At 37.4% G+C, this 26023-nt stretch overlaps 1 protein-coding gene across 4 annotated transcripts; it reads left to right on the plus strand.

Annotated features, from left to right (window-relative positions):
• Nucleotides 1-1008: 1008 nt before the first annotated feature.
• On the plus strand, nucleotides 1009-25879 carry CCDC66 (coiled-coil domain containing 66). 4 transcript variants are annotated; one of them, XM_086755509.1, is made up of 21 exons: nucleotides 1450-1666; nucleotides 2806-2870; nucleotides 4680-4749; nucleotides 5169-5191; nucleotides 5996-6416; nucleotides 7364-7499; nucleotides 7670-7773; nucleotides 8296-8420; nucleotides 9188-9361; nucleotides 10192-10323; nucleotides 12897-13150; nucleotides 13536-13620; nucleotides 14339-14500; nucleotides 15836-15983; nucleotides 16436-16570; nucleotides 17805-18283; nucleotides 19631-19668; nucleotides 19955-20229; nucleotides 20703-20830; nucleotides 24717-24803; nucleotides 25492-25879. In XM_086755509.1, exons 3-20 carry the CDS (start codon nucleotides 4728-4730, stop codon nucleotides 24798-24800), a joined length of 2925 nt encoding a protein of 974 aa, XP_086611635.1. In that variant the 5' UTR covers nucleotides 1450-1666; nucleotides 2806-2870; nucleotides 4680-4727; the 3' UTR covers nucleotides 24801-24803; nucleotides 25492-25879. The 4 variants fall into 4 exon arrangements, with proteins under 4 accessions (XP_086611634.1, XP_086611636.1, XP_086611637.1 ...); XM_086755508.1 differs by lacking the exons at nucleotides 1450-1666; nucleotides 4680-4749 and adding an exon at nucleotides 1009-1127; XM_086755510.1 differs by lacking the exons at nucleotides 1450-1666; nucleotides 4680-4749 and adding an exon at nucleotides 1009-1127 and having other exon boundaries at nucleotides 20048-20229.
• Nucleotides 25880-26023: the final 144 nt, after the last annotated feature.

The following is a 26023-nucleotide window of genomic DNA, read 5'->3' on the forward strand; positions in this document are numbered from 1 at the left end:
CACTATTCAAGACAAGTCTTAAGGTCTTAACATCCTTTCTAATGAAGGATTTCAATAAGCATCTGGCTTTAAGCATAAGCTTAAATGACATCTCGAATAGTAAAAGATCTAAATGGGCTCTGAAGCATTTTAATGAATCTGACTATACTCTTTAACAGTGCCAAATCCCCCTTACACAAGTCAAAGATGTTTTTCCTAAAAAAGGCAAAAATATGGATTCATTTATTTTGCATGTTTACGTGTCCCGTAATTCAAGAAGCTATGCCTACAAACCAACAGACTGGACGGTGCTTAATATTCATCTCCTAAAAGGCTTCTCAAGAACCTCACAAACGGACCATGAACACCCACCACCACCTAAAGCACGGTTTGGGAAACCCACGAGCGACAGCGGCGACCGCAAAGGGCCGGACCACAGGTCAACAGGACTGTCATGCAGAAACCACCTACCTGCCCCAAACTAGAGCGAGCCCCAGAGTCTACTGAGCAGGAATACCCGCTAAAGACAGCGGACCTTCAGGGTGAAAAGCGTCCGACGGGGAGGCGGCCTCACCTGGCGCCCCGAGCAGAGGGGCCCTGGGAGGTTCGCTGCCGGGGACCCCCAACCCTCCCCTCCCATCCGGCCACCGCAGCGCTGCTGCCGGGCAGGCTGTCGCACCGACCCCTTCCCTCCTCGGCTACTTTGCGCTTTCCGTCTCTCCTCTCCCGACGAGACTGCCAGGCCGCCGCCCCCCAGGCAGCGCCAGGAGCGCCGGCGGGCGGGCGAGGCCCCTCCCCGGCTCAAGCAGCTGCCCGCCCGCCCCTCTCTCCCTCCCAGCGCTGGAGCGCCGGGGATAATCCCCCTGTAAGTGCTCCGCGCCCTCGGCGGGGAGGTTGGCAGCGGCGGCGGGATTTGTGCTCAATCCCTCGGGCGTGGGACTTCATCCCCCACAACGCCTCGCTGCGGCCCACCCCGCAGTGTGCGAGGAGCCCATTGGCAAAGCCACCGCTCCGCGGGAAGCCTATCGCCTCCCGGCTCCTTGTGCGGGGCCGGCAACCGGTGTACACAGAGGGAGAGCGGGCGGCTCGCGCAGCTCCGCGGAGTCTCGGCCGCCCCGCTCGCAGCCGGGCAGAGCCATGAATCTGGGGTAAGGAGGGAGGGGAGGAAGAGGCTCGCTGGGCTGGCAGCGAGAGCCGCTCCCGCAGCCTGGGACGCGGCCCTGTCCGGGGAGGGACGGCCCGGGAACCGGTGCGGCGGGCCGGTGCCGCGGCTTTGAGCGGCAGCGTTAAGGCGCTTAGTGCCTCGCGTCCGAGGCCCCGGTAACGGGAGCGGTCTGCGTGACAAAGCCGAGAGGTTGCAGACCCTGCTCTTGGGAGGGCTTCGGGACGGGGTCTGGGAAGCGGGTTAGGGGGATGAGACGTTTGGAACAACCCCTTTCAGCGGTGCCAGAGGACCGCCCGCGCCATCCCTCAGGGAGAGCCAGCCGTGCGGCTTTGGGACGCGGCCGGTTCCCTCCCGGCGGGGAAGCGGCCAGCGAGGAGCGGGGCCCGTGTGACCGCGCCAGCACCCGCACCCCTCCCGCCAGCACCGAGCGCGTACGGAGAAGAGCTGGGCTCGGCCGAGCTGCCGTATGCTCTCTGGGCGCCTGGGGTTACAGCTTCAGCCGCTGCCGCGTTAATGAGAAAGGTGCCTGCGAGCTTCAGATGCCAGATTTTTTTTTTTTTTTTTTTTTTTTTTCCATAAAAGGCAACTTGAAGATAAGCGTTATTTTGAGCATTAACTCTCACATTAAATTTTCTCAAATTAACGCATGGAAGAAAAGAAAAGCATTTGTGTACTTTACACTCTTTCACGGAAACACTGCCAGCTTTTTTTTTTTTTTAAACCCTTAAAGTAACATTTGTTCCACTTTAAAACGTAAACTGTTGTTTACACAATTAAAGACTGTTTTCACAATACAGCTCCTCCCTCTGATCAGTGCTGGCATTCAGGGATACTTGTTACTTTTCTAGCATTTTTGTAGCATACAGTTTATATTGTTGGATTATAAAATTCTTGAGGCAGGCATGTTGCTATGTATAACAATACAGAGTGGCACCTTCAGCATGAAGATTTACTTTGTAACATTGTTGTAGTTTAGCCCCACTCAGGACCAAGCCACACAGTCTCTCGCTCACTCCCCCAACCCTCCAGTGGGACAGAGAGGAGAATTGCTAAAGAAAAAGTGGCAAAACTCATGGGTTGAGATGAAAAAAAAAAAAAAAAAAAAAGAAATAACAGAAGAAAACAAAACAGAGGTGGAAAACAAATGCAGTACAGTAGCTCACAGCAAAATCCTGATGCCCAATTTCTCTCAAGTAGGAGCAGGAGACTCCCTTCAGCACCCTCCTCACTTAAATACTGAGCATAATGTCACATGGGATGGAACAGCCCTTTGGCTAATTTGGGTAAACTCACCCCAGCTGTTGGCTAATTAGTAACCTATCGCAGCTGGGTGCCCCAGCTATAGGGGCCACCAGCTCCAGTTCCTCTCCCAGCTCAAGTGAATGTTAACTGGATCCTAACCAGAAGTAGGACAAACATGCAAATCCAAATTTTCTAGTACCATTAATAAAAAATATACCCTCTTCAAGACATGTTGATTTCTTCATATTAAGTAACTTCTCACAAACATAGGAAGGTTGGGTTATGAAAGAACATCTGGACCAGCAGTAAATACAGTGCTATAATTAAGTACAATTGTCCTTGTTATTAATGTAAAAATCGTACCATTATCAGATTACTTAATATTTCAAGTTCCCTCCCCTCTCTCTCTCATTTTGCAGAGATGGACTGAAGCTTGAAACTGAAGTGCTGGATGGAAAGCCTAGGCTAATTTTAGCTTCTTCTGGTATTTTTTTATTCATTTATCTCAAGTAATCTTTAAAGCTTTTTTAAGCTAAACTTAAGATGCAAGCAACAGGAAGCTGTATTGAAATGTTTTTCCAATTAGGAAGAATATTTGTGCATTGTTATTTATAAGTCCTCTTACTCACCAGCTTGATACTGAACAGTAGGTTAACACTGATCTTCTGATTAGTGTGTCAACTGGTAGACAACTGGCAAATAGTCTTGACTCTTGACAGCTTGTCTCTCCATTCATAAAAAAAAAAGCTAAAGTACTATTATATATTGGTGGCATGACTTGATAATTTCTGTAACTTTATAGCACCTTACCATAGAAAAAAAGAGGCCTAATAACTCACTGCTTAATTTAGACAGAATTACATCATTACAGTCACATTTCTGACTTGAAAGCAGTTGACATTTGTAATTTTAAATAAGCAGTTTATTTAGGCCAGATCTCATTATGACCATCTGAGATAGACTTTTCCAGTGTGTGCTCATAATTAAACATTAATAAATTCTATTTTTGTGATTTGTCAGACACATGTTTCTATACAAGCACAAGTCCACTTTCCCTAACTGTTCTACATAGCAGTCAGGATACAGAAATTATCCGTTTAATGCCCTCTAAATTATATTTAATTTTCTGCATTTACCAGACAGCGGTCTATTGAGGGATCATGGAGTATTTTGAGACAGTACGGAATACCAGTCTACTGGAAACAAAACCTGTAACACCTCTGAAACAGCAATGCTACAGCTTTCACTCTTTCCAACCACTTTTTCCACAGCTTTCCCTTTTCCAGCATCATTGGCTAAATAGGGCCAGTGTACATTCCAGAGTGCTCTAAGATAAAGCATTACCTTGACTTTGAACTAGCCTTGAACAAGCAGTCTTCTCCAGGAATTAACATGTTTATACAACTGATATAAATATAAACTTCCTTGAATTGAGTTGTGTCAAAAAATGCATTGAATTGTATTACTTACGAATTTCAGTTTTTCTGCACTGTCCAACACTGCTCCCAGACTTAGGGGCTAAAGTAAGATTATTCTGTAGTAGCCTAAGTTGCTACTTGGGATAGTTGTTTCTCTTACACAGAAAAAAAAAACCTAAGTAAAATAACCCATAAGCACCACTTTGGAGTTCCATATTTTGTATCTCCCCACTGTCATGGCAAAGACCCTATTTATGTGTCTTTCTCCTTTCCACAGAGAAGTTGGGTTCACACAGCACATAGAATCCCACTTTATTTAATTTCTGAATAGCCAGAAGGAAGTAAAAAAGGGACTTTCACCCACTTGGATGCAGGTTGAATGCTCAAGAAACCAGCAATAAACATGGCCACACAACACTTCTACTACTGAAACATTATCAAGATGGTTTGGGATTTAATGACTGTCTCTGCAGAACAACAGTTCAGCATACTCCCAAGTTTTAAAATGTTCATCTACGTTGGACACTATTGATAGTGTGGTTTTGCAGAGTTTAAGAACAGTTATTGTTCTCTAATGTCTTTAATTGATAGTGCAAATAAAAGGTGTAGGTGCTACCAGCACAAAAGGTGCAACCACCACTCAGAGCAATAATTGCACAGTGCAGCTGAAGGAGCGTTGTTTCTAACAGATGTGTTCCACTAAAATATCATCCCTGCTATTTTCTCCTCCTTTTCTGTTAGCCATATGTGCAGGATTTCTTGTGCTGAGTACCACATTCCGTCTATTAATCAATATTATAATATTAATAAGTATTATAGTAAACCTAGTACTTAACATTATTGTTGAGACCACTATACCTCTATGCATCCTCTAGGATTTAGGTTAAAAGACTGAAGACTATTTCAGGGCATAGGATGGTGTGATGGCTGCAGCAATGAAGACAGGTAACACAATGTAGTAAGATGGGGTTGGATGCAGGGAGTGTCCTGGAAGAATGTGACACAGAAAGCAATCTAAAAAATCACAATAAACAAACAAAATAAACCATTACCACAGGGCTCCTTAAGAAGCAGAATGAATAGCAGGGAGGATCAGACTGGCACAATAATTTTATTAGATCTATATAAAACTGGAAATAGTTACTGGACTATATCTATTTTTTTTCCAGCGTATTTTTGAAGTGTTTATATTGAAATTAAAAAAAAAAGTAACACAATTGGGGCAGATGTTATGGGGAAAGTACTTTCCCCCGCCTTACAAAAATCAGATTAATGTAGCAGTTTACTAATTTCTCAAGATTGTTTTTCAGGAGGAAGCTGTTACTAAATACTTCTTTCATATGTTTGTGTTTGTTTCCCAAAAGATAAATCAAAGGCTGCAATGAAGGTAAGTGGAAAAATGACTTTTTTTTTGTTAGAATACACAAATTAACTAGTTAATTTGATAACACAGAAATTTGAGAACACATCTGAACTGTCTAAATACTTGTAATCAATGGTATTTATGAACAATAACTGTATTTCTCAGGTTCGTAATAGCTGTTATAAAGGATGAATTAAAAGTTCTATGACTACTTTTAGCTTTGCAAAATGCTTCAGTTTACTTTGCCAACAAATTACAGCAGCACAAAGAATTATCTAAATCAGAACTTTCAGAGGACTTAAAGGGATTCTGGTAAAGTAGGGGTCTGAAGTGTTAAGTTCTAATTTCCTTGTATAGGTTGTCTCTATCCAAGTAAACTGGAATATAGTGAGTTGGGGAAGGAAAGAAAGCAGAAAAAGGTCTCAATAAATAGGAGATTATTACAACTGTATCTCAAGAACCTTGAAAAGGATAAAACTTTAGTACAGAATAGAAAAATCAAGACTGAAATATTAGTGGCTGTATGCTGGAAAGATATACCTATTTGAAGCCAGGCTTCAGAAACACCAAAGAAAAGCAGAATTAATATTTATTAATTCTATTAAATGTTATGCTACATAAAGTTAGTTTTCAAAATGTCATTTAAAAATATTCAAATTTAGATGCTGTATTCTTTTCCGAGGTATTCGTAGTACTCATTAAGATACTTCATTAGTTTCTACCGATATATATATTATTTTACTTGTTGCTTCAATCTTGTTTTCATTTGTGACCCATGTAATTTTATTTCCTTAGTTAATATATGGTGAAATCTTATTGCTTTAACAGATGGCTAATAAAGCCAGAGCACCTAAACAGGCATTGAGAATAAGGCATACTGGGCACTCTCTGAGGTCGACACAAAATGCTTGTATCAAGCAGGAAAACTTAACAAAACCAAGGAGTGAATCAAGCTTATCAATGACAAAAGCTGAAAAACTGCACGTACCTAAGCACTCCTCACATGAAGCTGCAACTAAAGATCACTCTTTGATTTTCCAAAGAGATAACACAAACAGATATCCTGATTCAGAGAATCTTAATGTTGTTAAAAACAGTAAACAGAAACCTCAAACCCCATGTGTATCAGCTGAAGACCTAAGAAGTTTGGTGTGTTTAACACAAGAACAGCTTCAACAGATTTTGATGACTGTAAAAGAAGGAACTAGAAGCATCTCTGAGACTCAAAATGAAAAGCAAGATGAAATGGGTAAGATACTGATACTTGAATAAGTTAGTTTCATGGAAACAGGAAAATGTGACAGCTTAACTTTGAGTTCATCATTTAAGTTTATTTGCAGGCCGAAGAGATGTTACTTTTATGTTTAATGGTCTCAGACAAAATACTGTTTGCAATTATGGATGTGAAATTGCCTGTTACTTTTAGGAACCAAGCATCTGATAATTTTAACTGTAAAAATGAAAGGATTGCTTGATAGTATTCCAGTACTTCAAAGAGCAAAACAGCAAGCAATTCTGGCAATACTTCATGGAAAAAGGAACCATTTTACATTTGGGGGGGGAGGTGCAGGGGACCAAAAAAAAAAAAAAAAAAAAAAAAAAAAGCCATAGAACTGCACTGTACCAGTACCATTAGGAGTCTGGGGGGAAAAAAAAAAAAAAACAAATCACCAAAATCACAATACCTCAAAGAGACTGGCCTTTCTGATTTTGTGAAGAGTTCAATTCTTGCTGTGTGTCTCAAGAGCAGTAGTGCCATTTGCCTCTGGCTTGAAGATGTACATCTCTCTTTTTGCCTAACTAATATTACTATTGAATAGTTATGGGTTGTTTTTTTTCCCAGTTATTCTACACAGAAGTGTAAGAACTATTGCGTTATCTTCCTGTATTACATCCTTACTGCTGTTTGTGGACATAGGGAGGTGGTCAGCTCTTTGCTACCAAGCATAAGACACACTACAATTAAGCAGAGTCCCAAAGTCTGAGCTCTTAGCCAAGAATAAGTGTTTATTTTAAGTCTAGCATTCTAGAAATACCCTGTGAAATTAACTTATGTACCTTAACTATACAAACAGGGCTGAAAACAGTTTTGTTAAATAGTGGGGAATTTGCAAGTTTCTGCTGTTCTCAAAGTATTTTCTCAATGCTGAAGAAAGTTTAGTGGTCATATATATTTTTATATATATTCTATCACAGCTACTAATCAGGCATCAGAGGAAAACATTATAGCACTGCTCCAAAAGGCTTCTGAAATTTCATTTGTTCCAGACGAAGCAAATGCTGATTCAAGCAAGAAACAAGAAGCATATCCGCAGCCAGGACAGAAAGTTATGTACGTAGATCTGTGTTATTGTCTACAAAAATTGTATCTCCTATAAAGAGTCATATCGTAGTTCTTAATCACAGTAAGAATCTTTGTAAATACTAATTTAAAAGTTGCCTTTAAAATTAACAGATTAGCTTTTTAGGTAATTTTTTTTTCCTCTCTCTCCTTTTCTCCAGAAAGGATTCGTGGAAACCTGCTGACATGTTCAGTACCTTGGGTGAAAGAGAAGGGGAGAAAGCCTTATTAGAATTTAGAAAGACCCAGTGGAAGAAGGAATTAGGTACTTATGATATACAGAATATATTTTGATCAATTTATTACACTCAGGATGCCAAGAAACTGTGTGTTCCTTATGCTCTTTTAAATTTACTTGTATCAGTGCAGTTACTACAAATTGGAAAGTACATAATTTTGTTAGTCTCCAAGACAGATTACTGTTCTTGAATTTCAAAATTTTATGCAAAGTTTATCTATAAATCTTGCAAAAATGCTTCTTAACCAAATAAATGTTATCACAAATGAAAATATTCAGTCATTGTTAAGTCCTCAGTGTTTTGTAGTCTTCTCAGAGCGATTCCCCTGTTACCTTTACATCTCTGGGCAGAGACTCGGCTGCCATCCTCTTAAGAGCAAAGTCATGTTTAGACTGATTGGTCAGACAATAGTGGCTTACTCTTGTAGTCCATTTTACAATAAAAAAATATGGGGTAGATATGCATTGCTGCTTTAAAAAAAAAAAAAAAAAAACAAGCCTGCTACATGTGTGTATTAGGAGCTCTTACTAGAGTTTGTTTTTTTGAAGATGAACAGGTAGCACTGAAGAAGAAACAGAAAGAAACTTTGGAGGCAGAAGTGGGTTATTTCTGGGCAAAACCTGTCTATAATAAAGCCCATAAAGGGAAAGTGGAAACAGCTGAACCGGATAAGGTAAGGCTATCAGTAAACACTAAAGAGCACACAGTTTCTACAGCACTGTTTCAGAACATTTCAGCTTTTAATTCATACAAGATTTTCTTCTCTATATGAATCCAGTGGTCCCTTTAAGGTCTTTCACGGCATGAATGGCTTTCACACTTACTTATTGCTCCAATTTGTCGCTTCCCAAATTAAGATCTTTGTAGCATGAACAACCCATTCCTGTCCTTCTATGTTGATTCCCAACTAAAAGGTACAAATCTTTTCCAGTTCTGTTTTGAGGAATAGTCTGAAATGGAATTCCTGCTTATATTCTTTACATCGTTCATGAGCTCTCACATATATTTGATTGCTTACATTATAAGCATAGCAGTTTGACTTTAACCTGCCTTTTAAAAACATCAACTGTCACTCTGAAAATGCTGTGTCAGATAAATGTTATACTAAGATGAGACTGCTTCTCCAATGACTTTGACTGTTGTTAAACAGAAGTTAGTTGTACCTGCTATCAGTTACTACAACAAAAACAAATTACCTTTTTTGTGGTGTATTCAGCATTCCTAGAAAACTTACGACTTTGAGTGGTATTTGTTTCACTCTACATAATTAAATAGTGCATATGAGATGCCTATTTACAAGTTTTGCTGAAGTTTTAATGAATAGCAGCTCCTAGAAATATAATTTACTTGTTTATTATATGTTAAAGGCTATTTAATACAAACAAAACAGGTGAGCTAAGTAAGTAAAGTCTTAAACAACAGTGGTCACTTTATTTGTAGACAGTGTTTCCAGCTGACTCTATTACCACTGTGGAAAACTGTGTCTGTACAACTGCTTTAACCGCAGAGGCTAATCAAGTGCCACTGAATGTTTCAAGTGCTCCAGCTGGGCAGTCTTCTGATTTCAGTTCTTCTGACTTACCAGCTGACAATTGCACAGCATTTCTTTTAGGGGTAAGATTTAAAATTGCATGCTTTTTTTTTTTTTTAACTTATTTATTGACAACAGATATCTATCTTCAGTAGTTCTTTTAAACCACAAGAATTCAGTAGACCTTTTTGCTCTATCTAGAGAAATGTGTCTGAATTAATGATTATCAAAATATTACTGAAGACTGAGCATTTTCAAGGCTGATGTGAAGAACAGTACTAGAGCTCTGAGCTGAAGATTATTTAGCTTTCAAGTATGCCATAAAGAAATAGAGAAGTGGGAACCTATCAGAAGACAAAAAAATTATATTGATGAGAGAAGGTTCTGGAGATAGTTCTTGAGTAGGCACTGATTGAAGAGTAGTTTTTGTCAGATAGCATTGAACGTTCTCAGTGCCACTGGAGTTTGTTAAATAATGTAGATCTCCATTAAGCAGGAACAGAAGAATGAAGAGGGTATCTAGAACTTACTTCAGACATCACTACTGATTAAATCATGGTGCTGAATCTACCTGGAACACAGACTGAGCAATGAAGGAAGGGAAGGGATTTTAATTCATTATACATATAAATAAGGGGTTTTTTAGAGTGAGAGGCTAGTAGTCTGATAGTTCAAGTTAGAATAGTATTCAAAGACTGGCTTATTCAGCATCTTTCTAACAGCAGAAGCATTTTTATGGAACAGTCTAATGCTTGCTACAGTTAAAAACTTAAATAATTATTTTTGCATAAGGCAACAGCCCAGTTATGCCTAGCAACTGAAGGCAAAGTTTGCTGCCAAGTCCTTATTATGTGGCTAGACAAGGTAGTGAATTTTTTGTACAAGGAAGAGACTAGCACTTATCTTTTTTCAGGAAGCTGTACCACAGGAACGACCTTTTAGTGCTTTGAAGCATGAGCAACAGAAGAAGTGGCTTGAAGAGCTGGATAAACAGAAAGAAGAAGCTAAGCTACGAAAAATAGAAGAAAAACTTAATTTATCAAAGGTATCTGTGGTTTAGAGGAACTTTTTGGAATAAGAGAAGTTTTTCTCTGCATTTTTGTTCTAAGAAATTGTAGACCTAATGAAGTAGCAACAAAGATGTAATTACCTGTAGCACATCCAGGTTTTCACCATGAATGCATAGAACAGTTTAATTGAACATTCAGCCAGTGTCTGTTCCAGTATTTCGGCGGCATAGCACAGACTGTCATGTGTCAGGTGTCATGCATTAGGGTGCTTGCTGCAGGGATGAAGACAGTTATACTTACACTTTTTTTCCTTTCCCACCATTGTGAGAAAGCAGTAGGGTTTCGAAGGTGTTGTAGAGGCAGTGGATAGATATTTTGTAAAAATAAGTTTTCTGAATGCTATAGAAAGAGATGAGAAAAGAGAAGGAAAGTTATGGACAACTACAGTGTGTCACAGTGGTGTTCAAGTCCTGCTTCTAGAAATATTATTTTAATTCACATACACTCTTAGGAAACTTTTTTAAACACTTATACACCAAAAAGTAGAAAATAGCTTTACCTTTTTTGTCCTTTGGTTTTTCCAGGCTGTTGAATGTAGGTCTCTTATGCTGGATCTAGAAGGCAACTGTGGCAAATATAATTGCATTGCAGGTGGAATACCTCAGGAGGCTTTTATTACTGTCCCTATTGGCCAATTTGGTCAATATATCTTTTACCCCTGGAGGTTGTTCATATAGAAGCTGACTCCTTTACATGTTGCTATTAATAGTTTTAAGGTCAGTGGAATACTCTGAATTCTTATACAGCCCAATACTGACACACTTTTCCAAAGACTCTTTGTCTTTTGAAGCGAGAAAACACACAGTGAAATTGTTCTGTTGCTGGAATTCAGATTTCCAAATTACACAGCTTTAACCCCAGGATTATATCTTTCACCATGCAGAAGATATATTCACATCATGAGATGTTCTATACTATTAATGAACAAGAATCTTGGTTACCAAAACTTGATTAATATGAATGTTCATTGTCTGTGGCCTTCTGGATTAAAAGGCTACAGTTTTTACTCTCAACTGAAGTATTTACAGCAATTCAAGAATTCCTAGACAAAATTTCTTCATTTTAATTCCACAGTTTGTAATAGTAGAAGAGAGCTTTCCTACTCACCCTCCAAAAAAACCTCATGTTGCTAAGGTTGGTTAAATACTGACACACAACTCTCTTCATTTCCTGAGTTGTTGAAAGGATCAAATTTCCTTTGTAAATTGAGCTTTTTAACTGTGAAGGGAACACAGCTGTGAAAGGTTCTTTCATTAGCTGCCTTATTTTTGAATTGATAGGTGTTCTGTGGAAAGATGGTTGCAGTCACCTAATGGTAATCTCACTTCCAGCTTCTTTTTAAAGGAAGTTAATGTGAGCTTGACCTCATTTTCTTCAACATCATTTTTTTTAGGTCTTGTGTTATACTCTCAACCCTTCTGCATAGTGCACCACAGACTCACACAAGAATAAAGTATATTTTTCAGCTACTCTGATCTGCTTCTACATCACAGAGTATTCCAAAAAGGAACAAAATTCAGGAAACAGGACAAACAATAATTTGGCTTATCATTATTTGGACTATGATTTTCTTGCTTCTTTAAAATAGATGTGAAACTTTTCTGACAGAAGGGAATTTTTGTTTAAGGAAAAGACTCCCAGAAAGATGATTAGATATCATTATGTTAGTTTTTTTTCCTGGAAAATGCAACTTTTGAGGCTGCCGTTCTCCAGTCTCTTTAAGGAAACAGTTCTTTTAGTCGGAAGAGAAAACCTCCTCAGTACCTAGCAAAACCAAAGGCACCTTAGGTAAAAATCTTTTATTAGTGATATATTGGAATGTCTCAGTTGCCAACAGTGAGCCAAAAAGATAAGCCTGGGTGGTACAGAAGAGAGACTTAAACCTAGTATGTCAACTCTACAAAAGTTTTAGGTACTTTGCTAGGATAGCAGTGGTGGCTGCTGTGGGTAGAAGAGATTTTGAAAGAAGGCTTATTTTATAATGGGCCTGTCTAGCTGAAAACTGGAAGTTAGAGATTAATGCATGGCATGCTATCGCATGCGCACAAAGCACATTAATTCTGCTACCATCCAGAATTAAAATGGAGGGAGTAAATGTAGGACAGTGTGAAAGTTGCCACTTGTTCATGTTCCTAGAAAGAGTACTATTAGGAAAATTATGGAATGGAATAGTAATATAAATTGAAAAAGCAGTACCAAAAAGACAGAATCCATGATAACAAACTTCTTTTCTTTTTTTTTCACTTCCTAATTTTTCAGGGTTCTTCCATCAAAATATAGTAGCAATATGTTTTTGCTGACCAAGTGTATGGGTCAGCAGTATAATTTCTGATCTAACTTGCATTTTAAGCAACAGAGAAACTTATATTTTCCCATTTAGGGCGTTAACTGCTGTCTGTACTGTAGCCCCATAACAGCTTTTCAAATGTTCCTGTTTTACAGAATGTGTATTGTCTGTTTTCTTAACCATACTTTATAGAAACAGTGTAATTGAATGCGTTTCTGGTTTTTTTGTTTTGTTTTTTTTTGTTGCTTCATATTTATTTAGGCTGAAGAGCATGACAGATGGGCAATGCATTTTGATTCTTTAAAAAAACACCTTAATGCTAATGCACAACATCCCTTAAATGGAATGTACAAAAAGCAGCCTGAAAATCTTTGCCCGTCACCCGACCCTAAGGAGCTGACTGCTTTTATTCACCCTTTTTCACCTGCAGCTTTAGGCAACCTCACGCCCTCAAAGGTGGGAAATGCAGAAAAAGCTGCTAAAAACAGTGCTTTGGAACATGGTCAGAAGGTCAGGTGAGTGAGCTTTGTAAGGATAATCACCTTCCCCATCAGTACATTTCTGATACCACCTCAGAAATTAAAAAAAATAAACAAAAATCTTTGAGTAAGATTGTTTAAATGTGATCTTTCAATCTTATTCATTTGGCTTTTGTTTTTTTCAGAAATACTTGTTGTTTCACTTTTGAAAGACACAGTGCTTCCATTGTTCATTAATAAAATTTAGTGCAAATAACCTTATTTTGTTCCTTAGTAAAATGAATTTTATAATTATAAATTAATACAATGGGATAACCTCAATATGAAAAATACTACTTGAAATCTAACTGATTCTTATTAAGAAATGCTTTAGGATCATTTTCTTATCATTAAAAACATTTACATGTTTCGTTGTTCATAGTTTCCTCCGTTCAATGACAGCCCTCTTGGACCCTGCAGAGATTGAAGAGAGAGACAGGCGGCGGCAGAAACAGTTAGAACATCAGGTAGACTTGTGCTTTACTAACACTATTTTAATGAGAAGAAAGGATGAAAGGTAGTGCTGTCACGTGAATAAAGCATGAGATTTAATACCAGAATCCAGCGAGGTACAGATTACATGTTTACAGTTGTTTGATTTTCATTCAGTTAGACTCTACTGTTTTCTTTTAATGTAACTGAATTCTTGCTTCAAAAAACGTACAATGCAGTCTTTAGAGCTCTTGTAGGTTTGTGTGCATTTTTCTTCAGTCACTATCATCAGGAGAACTTATATTTACAGGCAGCCACTCTATGAATCTTTAATTTTTTACCTACTTTACTGTAATTCACATTACTTCTGTGGTACTCTTAACTGAGTGTATATCTGCCTGATGATGTCTCTAGCACCATGTGAAGAAGTCTTAGTATAAATATAACGAGCCTGTTCTGGTGAAACTGTTATTCTGTTAGACTGAAATACTAGCTTACACTTAGGAAGGTAAAAATCGGACCACCGTTTCTTGACAAGAAAAATAAAAGCGTTTTTTAAAACATAAAAAGCTATTTCTGTTCTTTTCTGAGTATTTTGAACTGTTTTGTTGGGCTACTGATTCTCCCTCTCCCCAAAAAAATTCAATTCCAAATCCATTTATTATACATGTATATGGAAGTATAGGAATAAATAGCTTATAATACCTTTAATGTTACACCTTTGAATTTTCCTTTTTCTTCTGGTATTTCTAGAAAGCAATAATGGCCCAGGTAGAAGAAAAACGGAAGAAGAAACAACTGGAGCAAGAGCAGAGAAAATGGGAAGAGCAAGAGGAAGAACAGCGCCTAGCACGAGAAAAAGAACAAATGCAGAAACAGTTTGAAGAAGATATGCTGAAACAAAAAAAAAAAGCGGTGGGTTTTTGCATTTTCTTTACTGCAGATAGTCTGTAATAATACTGGGTTTGAGGAAAATGGTTCTTGTTCTTCACCTTCGAAATGGTGTTGGCTCTTCATTTTGAAAATGAAAAATATCTGAAATTTAGATATTTGAAACTGAAATCTGTTTCCTCAATTAATAAACTTATAACACTATACAAGCCTAAGGTGGGTTTCTTTTTTTGGACAGGGGCCTTTTCAGGAAGATAAATGATAAGAAGTGGCAAAAGTGGAATTGTAGTTTTAAATCAGAAACATGCATTTTAAAATGTAAATTTTAAATTTAAAAAACCCTTAAAGTGTGTGATCCAGTTATTGTTGTTGGTAACTTGATGCTTTTAAGATGCTTCAGTACCATGAACTTTATCTGACTGGATGTGCTTTTACTCTGGATTAAAGACTTTTCAGAATATTTTCTGGAAAAGTAATTTTAAAAGTCATTCATGTTCTAGAGCTTTCTCCTCTGTAATTATTGCTGAGCTTTACATGCTTCTTTCATATAAAAGTTAAACAAAAAGTAACATTTTGACCTTTGGTAAGTACAAATTTTGCATTTGTGTACATTCTTACCAGTTACAGAAGAGTCTGTAGAAGGTTAAAACACTTGTCTGGTGTTTTATTCTTCCTTTTGGCACAGTAGCAGAACAGCAGCAGAATTCCATGATGTCATAAGACAAGGGTGATTCCAAATACATGCCCTCCTATAAACCTGCAAAAATGTGGATCCTTGATTTCTCTGCATTTTCTGGACAGAAAGGTATAGCATCTGCCTGTAGATGCTAGAATAAACTGGTAAAAAAATTGAGAAAGTCATCTTTCTCTGTAATAGCTCAGCTCTTCCAAAACATGGCATGCTATCAGTTTTCCTTCTTTCCACTTGCAAATGCAGTAGGAAGAGGGGATGAGATGGTAATAGCAGTATGGAAAGGAGATTTTCCTTGGCCCAGTATCCTTCACCTTCAACCTGTTGAGTCTGGAAACTGTAACCCGCATGTTTAGGGATATTCTGCCTTTGTTAGGGAGGCTTCTACTGTTTCTTTGCTGTGGAAGTAGGAGGAAGGTAGCTTTTAAAATTATTTTTATTTAGACTTCTTTTATTTCATTAAACCACATGATATAGGAAGTCATAGATTACTGAAATCAAATGGCATTTAGGGAAAGAATTTATTAGAGAGGAGATAAATATCCACATAACTTTGAGGAGATAGATGCTCACTTTTTAATGCTAGGATTGAACATCTTTCAGTAGCACAGTAGAGGTTCTGAATTTATCTTTATAAAAGTTTGTATTTACCTTTTTTTTTAAAAAAGGAACTCATGACGCTTAAAACAAATGAGCTTTATCAGACAATGCAGAAAGCTCAAGAATTGTCACTGAGATTAAAACAAGAACAGCGCATTCGAGACTTGGCTCAGAAGGGACATGACATTTCAAAGCTTCAGAAGAATCTTGGTGGTGGCAAGTATAAGTCTTTTCGTATTCAGTTTGCCTGTTCCTTTGGTGTTTGCGTGCAAGTTGTTCGTGGTTTTTCTTTTGGTTTGTTTTTTTTTTTCCCCTCCTGCATTTGGGTCAGAAATTTCTCCTTTGCTTCACAAACCAAATTTCATTTCAGCTTATTTAAAGAGCTATCCAAACAAATATCAGTGTTAACTAATATGAAAAACATTGTATTTTAGTAAGCTTCAAATACTATATTACATAAAGGAAGACATACAAAGACATTATGAAGAATGCATAGGGAATATTCAGACCTATGTGCTGTCAATTAGATTTCCAGTGAAAAAGGGAAAGTATTATTAGGATCTCAGTCTTGCTTTGAGTTCTAAATCACAGTAGTCTGGTAAATTAATAGCATGGTTTAAATTGAATATATATTACTAAATTGAACAATTTTACTTGTTTCTTTTTAGATTATACAGAATTTGAAAATTGTAATACAATTGTAATTTCAAATCAAAGTTACAATTCTTCAGATGACATTAAGAGCCACACTGATCAGCAGTCACTGATCGCTTCTCCTCGGAAAGACACTGCTGTGCAGACAGGTATGCAGCCCTTAAATCGAATTGCTCTGATGTACCTTCGGAAAGACAGCGGAATAGCATATTTCTGCAGCTGAGCTGTAGGGCCAAATCACTGTCGTTCAGAATGGAATAAAACTGGAAAGAAATACTTGGACAGGCACGTTGGAATATTTACTAGATCACTGTATTCTTCTAAATAAATGATATATCTATATAGTCGTTACTTACCGGTTACAGATTCAAATCACCCATTCTGAAATACAGGGTTGACGTAGAGTCACACGGTCACAAGCCAGGTAGGACTACATTTATTAAGGCATTTAAACATGTATTTGTAGTAGTCTTCAGTGGGAATATTTACAGGTTTACATAACGTGGTTTGGTATCGAGAAGGGCTGGGTTCCTAATGAGTCCTTGAAAATATTGGCAGAAACATTGTCAATAATTCTGGAATTAGAAAACTAGATTCATTAGAACAAGAGAGCTTACATTCAATTGTTTAGGAAAACTTTCTACAATTCTTGCTAAATACCCAGACTGTTGAAAAACCCAGCTCAAACTTAGTCTGCATTGATTAATGTTGTAGATGAGGTGTGAATGAGCAGATTCAGTGGAAACTTAGTCACTTTATGCCTTGTTTTAGAAATTTATTAGCTTCTTTTCACTTGTGAAGTGGGAGCTTTTATTTTATTTCTATTTGCTTAAGCAACAATTGATATTTTTGGTTTTGACAGTGGTAGAAATTTTACTGTGAATTTGGAGAGTTTACAAATTAAATGTTTTTGTGTATGCCCCATAGTAAAGAGACAAGCTAGATTGCTAGTAATTTAAAAATTGAACAAATTGTTCCCATTGGAAGACAAGGATTAGGAAAGTGGTTATTCCTAGTAGCACTGTGAATATGGCCAAACCATCGGCATGCTGAAAAACTAAACAGAAGCTGTGTTTTGCTCTTTATCTTTGGGTACCATGACAAAAACAGAATTCTACATTTTAAAATAATGTAGTTCATTTAACATAAATTTTGCTTTAGAGTAACTTGATTTTGTTCTCTAATCTTCCCTGCCCCACTCTTGCTGAGTTTTCTTCTACTGGTTCTATCTTCCACATCAAAAAGAATAAAAAATACTTAAAAACTCTTGACAAACATTTTTTTAACAAAATCAGTAATGGTAGATTGATATGCATACAAAAGTCAAACAAGTAATCTGAATAGCTTAAATTTGGAGTTAGAATTTTTTTTTTTTTTTTTTAGATTACTTTAATACTTCAGCATACACTGAGTCAGCTGAGGAAAGAACTGTGTGTTGTGGATCACCTGATGTTTCCATAGAATATAAAGAAACCTGTAACAGCAAAAAATATGAGAAGGAAAAGCAGTATATAGATAAAAATAAAATTTCAGGAAAAGAAACTGGTGGCATTTACAGTGATCTATATGAACAATATGCAAGAAAAGAAAGACAAATTAAACCCTCAGAAAAAAACAGCAAAAGACCTGACTGGAACATAAACAAGCCTGAGAAAAGATACATTCCAGCATCAGAAAGATACCCTAAACAGCTACAAAAACAAAGGGAAGAAAACAAAGTAAGAAGACAAATTGAGCTGCTTCAGTTGGTAGAAAGAAATACCTCTGGGAATCTCTGCCTGAAAAAGGGTGGCTATTCAGACAAGTCTCCTTCACCTCATGAAGAAATAAATATGAAAAATAAGAGACATAGAGTCAGAAAGGTAACTATTTGGTTTCTAACAATGACGTATATTTTAAGACTCTTGCTCCACACAGTTTTTCCTGGGTGGGAACTCAGTTATGTCACTAACCATTGAGAATTTTCCTACCACTGTCTTTTGTGAAAAGAATGGTATTACAGCACTGTTTCGTTCTTCATGATCAGAAGAATATATTCAGATTTTGTGCCTTAGCTTTTACTATTATTTCAATCTTCCAGAGTGTTTATTCTCTTTCATTTATTCGTCATCATTGATTCATTTTGTAAACAGGGAGCTTGACTGAAAGCAGTGTGCAGGATAGAAGGGCATCACTGACGCTCCTTTTTGTCCACTCATTATGTTATGGTGACGGTTGAGGTACAGGAGTACCTGTTCAAGAAGACAATTTTTATTTCTGCAAAGGATATGGATTACTGAGGATGTACTCTGTTGTCATAAAAATGCATCCTTAGTGGAGTCATTTTTTCTCCCTTTACAGTAAGCATGTATCGGTCCAGTTTGTGGCTGGGAAAAAAAAAAACAATTTTCATTTAAAGAAAATACTATGAAATATATTCATACCCCCCATTTCTCTCACGCTCGCTCTCTGTGTGTATGTATAAACGTATATATACATTAAACAGCTCACTTTCTCACACTTTCCAATAGAAAACATCTGGCCTAGAAAAGGTGGCCACTGCAGTTCTGTTTAACCCTCTGTTTACTGTGGATACATGCACATACTTTAGAAGCTGTATTAAAACAAAAGTATGTGAAAATACGTATCTTCAAAGATTTATTCTTTTGTTAAACTGAGTTTATTAGTTTGTTTGAGGTTAATGGTAAATCTAAGTTTTGTGTTTACATTATTGAAAGGTAAATGTTCAAGAATTTTGTACCTGAGAAATGGGGCAATGAATATTAAGCAGATTTTTAAGATAAGTAAGCATTGTCTGATACCATAAGAAGCATGGGATACATTAATATTTTTCATTTAAATAGAAAACTTCTATTGACTGTATCTAGAAAGACAAGCTTTCCTTTAAAAATTGTTAACTTGTGCTGAACCTTTCAAGTTTATAAATGCAGCTTTCCAAGGTCATTGGAAAATATATATAGTATTTTTGCTAGTGTCTAGAGCTGCCAAACACATAGAAAATGGGAGCAAATCCTCCTGTAATTTGTTTAATTTAGTTCATAGACACTACAAGTCTCTAATGGAAGTCTTTGATAAACACTTTTCTCCTGAACTCAGGTCAAACAGTCCTTTTGGGATTTCAGAACAAACTTGTCTTGAAAAATGAAAGTTTTTAATATAAAATGATGGAGCTTTTTATTTTACTTTTGCCTTTCTGGTTTTTCTCCTAGGAAGAACAATTTCATAAAAATCATTTGAATGAAGAAAGGTACGTCACTACTCTGAATTAATGAAATGTATAAATACATTAATGGTGAAATATACATGCTTTTCTTTCCTGATTTTATTTTTTTTTTAAAAAGAACTTAGATGTGTCTAATTGTCTACTACTAATAATAGACAAGACCAGACAAACTGCAGGTATAAAAGCAGAGTAAGTGAGCAAAAGTCCAGTCCTCTGAGGATTCTTTGTCTCTACTATTTGAGAAAATTAATCACATTACTGAAATATTGTTTGAGGTTTCTTTTTTTTAAACTTAAACTGTTTCATACAGATCTGGATCACCACCTGTTCCAGCAGTTAAGAACAGATTACACCAAGTACAACAAAAACAGATACATTCTTCTAATTTCCTGGCAAATAACAGGGAGAAAAATATCAAGGCAGATACACAGCAGAGATGCTCTCCTCCTCCTGTTACAGAAGCTGGAAGACCTCCCTCTTCACAATTTATTCCGTATGTTCGAACAAATGAAGTATATTATCTTGATCCAGATGCACCAGTGACTAGACCTTCAACCCATGACCCACAGTATCGACAGTTTAACGGTACTGAAATACATAGTGACCTGATTCATGTAGAAGAGAATAAATGTTACAGTGATTTAGTTTGAAGTGCTACAATTTATTCAATTTGGTATTTGTTTTTACTGAATTTTGCAGTAATCCATGTGTGTCACAGCACTGTACAGAAAGCCTACACAACCAAATGATACTCTGTATGTAAAAAAAAAAGAACAGCACAGAAAAAGATTTTTAAAAAAATCCAAAAAGCAACACAATTTCTTATTCTTTTCTCTCTCTGTTTTTGACCTTTAATGAAGTCTGATTGCACTTCTCTGGTATTATTGTACATAGATTCGGGTTTAGGAATCTAAGTGTTGTTTGACTTAAAAACAGTGATGATAATCTGATATCAACCAAAACCTGACTTTCACAAGCTGTGAAAATCTACTGCTTCAAAATTAAAACAGAATTGATACAGAGTTTTATTAACGGATTTGATATACATTTACTTTTAGATTCTTACCAAACGCCAAGACAGATTTTTAGCTCTGATCACATTAGAGATCCTCTTCTAAATCCTGATGTAGTTAAAGTCAGAGAGAGACAACAAGCAATTCTCAAAGGATTGTCAGAATTACGCCAGGTAAGCAAAAAGTTACGGGATAAATATGTATGTGTATATATACTAAAGTCAAAATGAACACTGGAAACTATTACATAGTCATAAACATTAGCCTTTAATTAATTTTTCCATCATATGTGATGAGTTTTGGGCCTTGTCCTCTACTTCTTTTCCCTCTTACTAATTTTGCTTTTCGTGCATTACTTCCACTTTTGGACTGTCCTTGAGAGAGACTATGGATTCCTTAGTCCTTGGATTAGCTATGAAACAGTGGAGTACCTGAGAAAACTTGAAACTGAGTGGCTTTATTTAGCTTCCAGGTTTTGATAGTTAGGGTTGCTTACAGTAAGAATGTTTCAATTTCAAGGGGAAAAAGAACAGTGTTTTAACAAAAGACTAAAAACCTTGTTAACGAAATTTCACTTCTGCATTTCATGGGTAAGCCAGTCATGACAGAGCAGTGTGGTTGGTGCAGAAGAGTTAGTGGGGTAGTCATGTGTCAGTCCTGAAAAATACTGTCATTTGCAAATTTGAAGTGTGAACACTTATAAAAGCCTTCCAAAATAGCTATTCTTTTGTTAACATGTGAAAGTCAAATTCAGGATTTGTCAATGAATCAGATTTAGTGAGTGAATATAAAATGACATTAGTTTAGTACTACACACACACGAGCTCCTGAGACAGAAGCCTGTGTATGTTTGAATACGTTGTTCTATTTGTCATGACTTACTGGTAATGATTGGATCTACAGGATTGCCAGAAGGATCTTTGAATATGGTGAGATTGTCTTTAAGGATCGACATTGCCGTAAATTAAGCACAAAACATTATAGCTGGTAACTGTGAAGTTACATATTTTTCCTCATCGGAGTCAGAATACCAGGAAAAATACTGTCAGGCATCTAGTTACTAAAACATGAGTGAATTCAGTACTTACCTGTTGGCAACAAGGCATGGCCCATAGCAGATTCAAACCACAGGTCTGGACAAACACGTGAACAGTTTCCTTTTATACTTCTAAATGGCCTGACAGGGGACTGCAAGACAGAAAAAAACAATTACTTTTAGGTTTGCATTTCATTCTTGAAGAGCATTAAAGAAAACCACGTATCAGTATCTTCCCTTGTTTTTGAACGCCTCTGTACTAAAGGTACTTCATTGCTAGCAGCACTATTTATTTTTCTTTGCCTTAAGGGAGAAAAATTTCGTAAGTGATCAAAATAAAGGGAAGAAAATCTGACAGACTTAAATACAACAAAACTGCCAGTAGTTAACACTATTAATTACCTGCTGTACTTTAGAAAGACAGAAGTTCTGCCATGCATACGTTGTGCATCAGTAGTAGGTAAATCCTTGTGCAAATGAAGGGCCGTGGCTCTCCCCAGGTTATGAAGAAAAGTTGTGATCCAAGAACACTGAAAGGTTGCCAGTTTCTAATGGCTTCCAAGTAGGTTTGACTGGATCTGGTCTTCTCCAACACTTGTTAATGTTTTTTGTTAAATACTTAAAACTGTTAAGTATTTTGTATTCAAACTTGATTTGCCAGTGGTATTTTGGTTAAGAATGAAGCCAGCTTCAAAGCACAACTGGATCCTTGTGCTTGCTGAGGTGAACGAAAGCCATGGACAGTTGAAGAGGTTTAAGGTGATGATATCCGTGTTGGCAAGAGACAGGAGCGTAGGGACATTTTTGATGCATAGTATATATTCAGGTCTTTAGGGTGGCCAAAAACTAATGTTAAGGTTTGTCTTTCAATGGACCTTTGTTCTGGAAGAGCGTTAACTTAAAACATGTGGAGTTGTTTTTTTTTAAATACCCTACCAGCTGCAGCGTGCATTTAGGACATAAACTGTCAAACTTAGGTGTATCTGGTGTAGCTAAGTATTGTATACTCCTACAGATGATACCTGTTTGGCATCGGTTATTTCACTGAGAAAGGAAGCATAATGTGATAATTTTGTATGAAATATAATTTAGACAGAGAGCAGAGTACTTCTCTTTTTCAGAAGATAATCTAGTCTTTTTTTTTTAAATTATATGTACGTGCATCTATATACATTGGATTGATAGTTTCAGAATATTTTTTCGAACATATTTAGCCATTCTTTGGCCTTTGAAATACACCCTTAATTAGAGCAGTAGATAAATACAGTGGGGCTGATTCGGTAACATTCTCGCTGAACTGGCTGATCGATGGAAAACACCATTGAAAACGGAGGGCAGATGAGCGCCTTCCTCTGCCAAAGGGAGGGCGACTCTGTCAATGCACTGGGTACAGGACAGCAAGTCTCTCTCTGTGTGTCCGGTGGCAGCAGCAACAGCAACCATCAACAGACTTTTATTTTCCTCACTGTAACTGAAAGTCAGTGGAATAAGCCCAAGTTGATTCAGCCAGCAAAGTGAAAAAAGAAGGGACAAAGTTTAAGGAAAATGACAAAAATTCCAGCTACAGTCAGTACATCCTGGAGCAGCTTATTTTTACTGAGGCAATAAAACCACTTGCCAACAGGTTGTAGCTACAATGGCTAAGCAATCTCACCAGCCACCAGCAGGCTGTCGCAGGACATGGGAAGAGAGATGTCACTACTTGTCCCCACATATTTTTTTTTTGCATTATGTTTCTCTAGGCCCTTTTTCTTACCTTTGCAAACCATAGATAGACTTTGTTCCAGTTTTCAATGTTACTTACTTGTTTCTCACCTCAGCTCTGAGTTGATTTACGGCAATTTATTGCATGGTACTGTTTTGTAATGTGCTACTAAATGCAAAAAAAAAAACCCACCCCACTCTATAATAAAAGGAATTATTGACAAAGGGATGGAACAAGTTCACTGACCCATTAATAGAAATAGCAGATACTGTTGCTATTAGTTAAAAATAATTCCTCAAGTGATTGAAAGTAGGCAGCTGCTGCTTTTGGAAGGATGCAAAGTGAAGTCTAGCAGGCTCCTTTGCTAGCTGAAGCCAGTTCTGCAGGATGTTTCTCCCCTCCTGTGCCACCAAGAATACAGTGTCCACGTTGTTGTACTACCTGCTGGCCTGCGTTAGGGCTCTGCTGCTCTGTGCCAGCAGCCTGTAACCCTTATCTTTGAGAAAGGTCTTGTAACTCTCAGGAAAAACACTATTGCAACTTTTCCTTTGTTTGTGGGCTTTTTTTTTGGGAAAAAAAAAAAAAAAAAAAATTATTCGGTAGCAAATTACTTCCAACAGGTCTAAAACAGAAAGCGCCCAAGGGGCTAGACGTATCAATATATATGATCCTGTTAATGACAGTAAAAAGATTTATTTCAAATTTATGAATGTACCAGATAGCTCTATTATCTATTACTTATCACAGAGAAGGATACACCTCCAGGAGGTTTTTTGTTACAGGTTTTCTTCATTGTCTAGTACACAGGAGAGCCATTAACAGAGCAGGAGCCTTCTACCTTTGGAGAGTAAATGTGCACATCCTAGTGTCTGACACTGCGCTCGTTCAAATGGTAACGCTGTCTCTTATCGTAGAGTGTAATTTATGTTAACACTAAAAAGCTAGTGCCCAGCAAGCTTGGGGGTTCAGCATCATTCAAGAATACGCCAGACTACCACAAATGTAGTGACGATGCACAGAGGAGTGGGCAAGTTAAATTTAATACAAAAGAGAGAAGTCCCTTTTCCTCTGCAGTCATCCCTGGCAAGGGGGCTGGCTTCCCCTTCAGTGACACTAAAAGTTTTTTGCAGAAGACAGGAAACCTTAACTTCCCTCGCCCCTGGATGTATTACATTGTACTGCTTTTTCTTAAGTTGTATATTTAAAAAGCATTGAGCCTTAACAAGTAAATGGTTTTAAAATATGAGACAATGACAGTTCTTAGTTCAGGCTGCATGAGGAAAACAGAACATTCACATTTCTCTTCCATTTATTTCAGGGCCTCCTGCAGAAGCAGAAGGAGTTGGAGACGGCTCTGATTCCTGCTATAGCGCAAGAAGAGAACTTTATGTCGCCATTTTGAGAGGTACATGTGAATGGTGTGAATCCTTAAAATGTAAATACACAACACTGTGTTTGCTACTCTAATAGTTATGAACCATTTCTGTCTTTTTTATGAAAAAAAGATCTAAATTATGTGAATTTGGGTAAGATGACAGGGTCCTGTTGCTTTTCCTGTTGACGATACACTGGACTACTGATGGTGTGTCTGTTCAGAATGGTCTTCATGCTACCTGAAGACATATGTCCATTTAATACAAACCACCAAAACTGTATACAAACGTTACATGGGTTTTGTAGGACTCAGTGTATGTATTTTGATAAATAAAAATATTAAGATGTATTCTGAATGGCCTGAGTAAACTGTGTTGGTATCTTTAACTATATGAAACTGCTTGTACTGAACTATTCAGACAGCTTTTGGACTGAGACAATGTGTATTAACTAATTCAAGTAATCCCAGATTTTAAGACCACAGAAGTGCTGACTATAAACTTTCCCCCTCTCAATTAAAACAGGATAGCAGCACTTAAGATTATAGTGGGCTAGGCCCAAGGCAGTAGAACTCAGTTTAAGGAAGTTTTCTTGATAAACAAGGTCTGAACAGATCAGTATTCAATGCTTCCAGTCAGAATTAAATGTTTACCTCAGATTAATTTGCTCTTAGTCTTCCAAAAGTAGGATAATCTGGGGTAAAACTGTTTCTCTCCTAGATCTCTGCAGAAGATGCATAACCTGAATTCACGTTAGTTTTCTGTGATACAGCGTGATAAATGTCACAGAACCTCCAACTGAGACTCCTCCCAGCAGCCACTGTTCCTTAGACGTCACCGGAACATGAAGGGAATAAAGGTGCCCTCTTTCCTCTCGTGTATGCCAAGTCATGCAAGAGGTGAGGATCTGCACTTGGTGGTGCGGGTGGAGAACAGTTCTCCACAAATTCTATTAATGTTTATCAATGCACGGACTTCTTTTTTTGCAAAAACATGATTTGCCATGTTTGGTGGGAGGGAGGAGGGTAACAAGTGCTATGCTAGCCGAGTACTGGTTTGTTCTTAATTTAAACAAATAAAGAACTGTTAATAGAGGGAAAGACATTCACTTTAAAGTCTATGAGTTTTCTTTGTTTGCTTTTTAAAAGCTACCCTTCTTTAACAAGTAGTACTTGTCCCAACTGGTTTAGTTATGTAGTTTTAAACTAAACCACACATCCTACACAAAAGCGCCAAAATAAAATTACAAACA

The sequence above is a fragment of the Chlamydotis macqueenii genome, chromosome 10 (assembly GCF_036417535.1).
Source record: "Chlamydotis macqueenii isolate bChlMac1 chromosome 10, bChlMac1.mat, whole genome shotgun sequence".
Lineage (NCBI taxonomy): Eukaryota > Metazoa > Chordata > Aves > Otidiformes > Otididae > Chlamydotis > Chlamydotis macqueenii.

Coding starts and splice junctions, on each gene's coding strand:
- CCDC66 (XM_086755508.1), top strand. Junction 2,871..5,168: donor GCTAATTTTAGCTTCTTCTG/GTATTTTTTTAT, acceptor GTTTCCCAAAAG/ATAAATCAAAGGCTGCAATG. Junction 13,151..13,535: donor GAACATGGTCAGAAGGTCAG/GTGAGTGAGCTT, acceptor CGTTGTTCATAG/TTTCCTCCGTTCAATGACAG.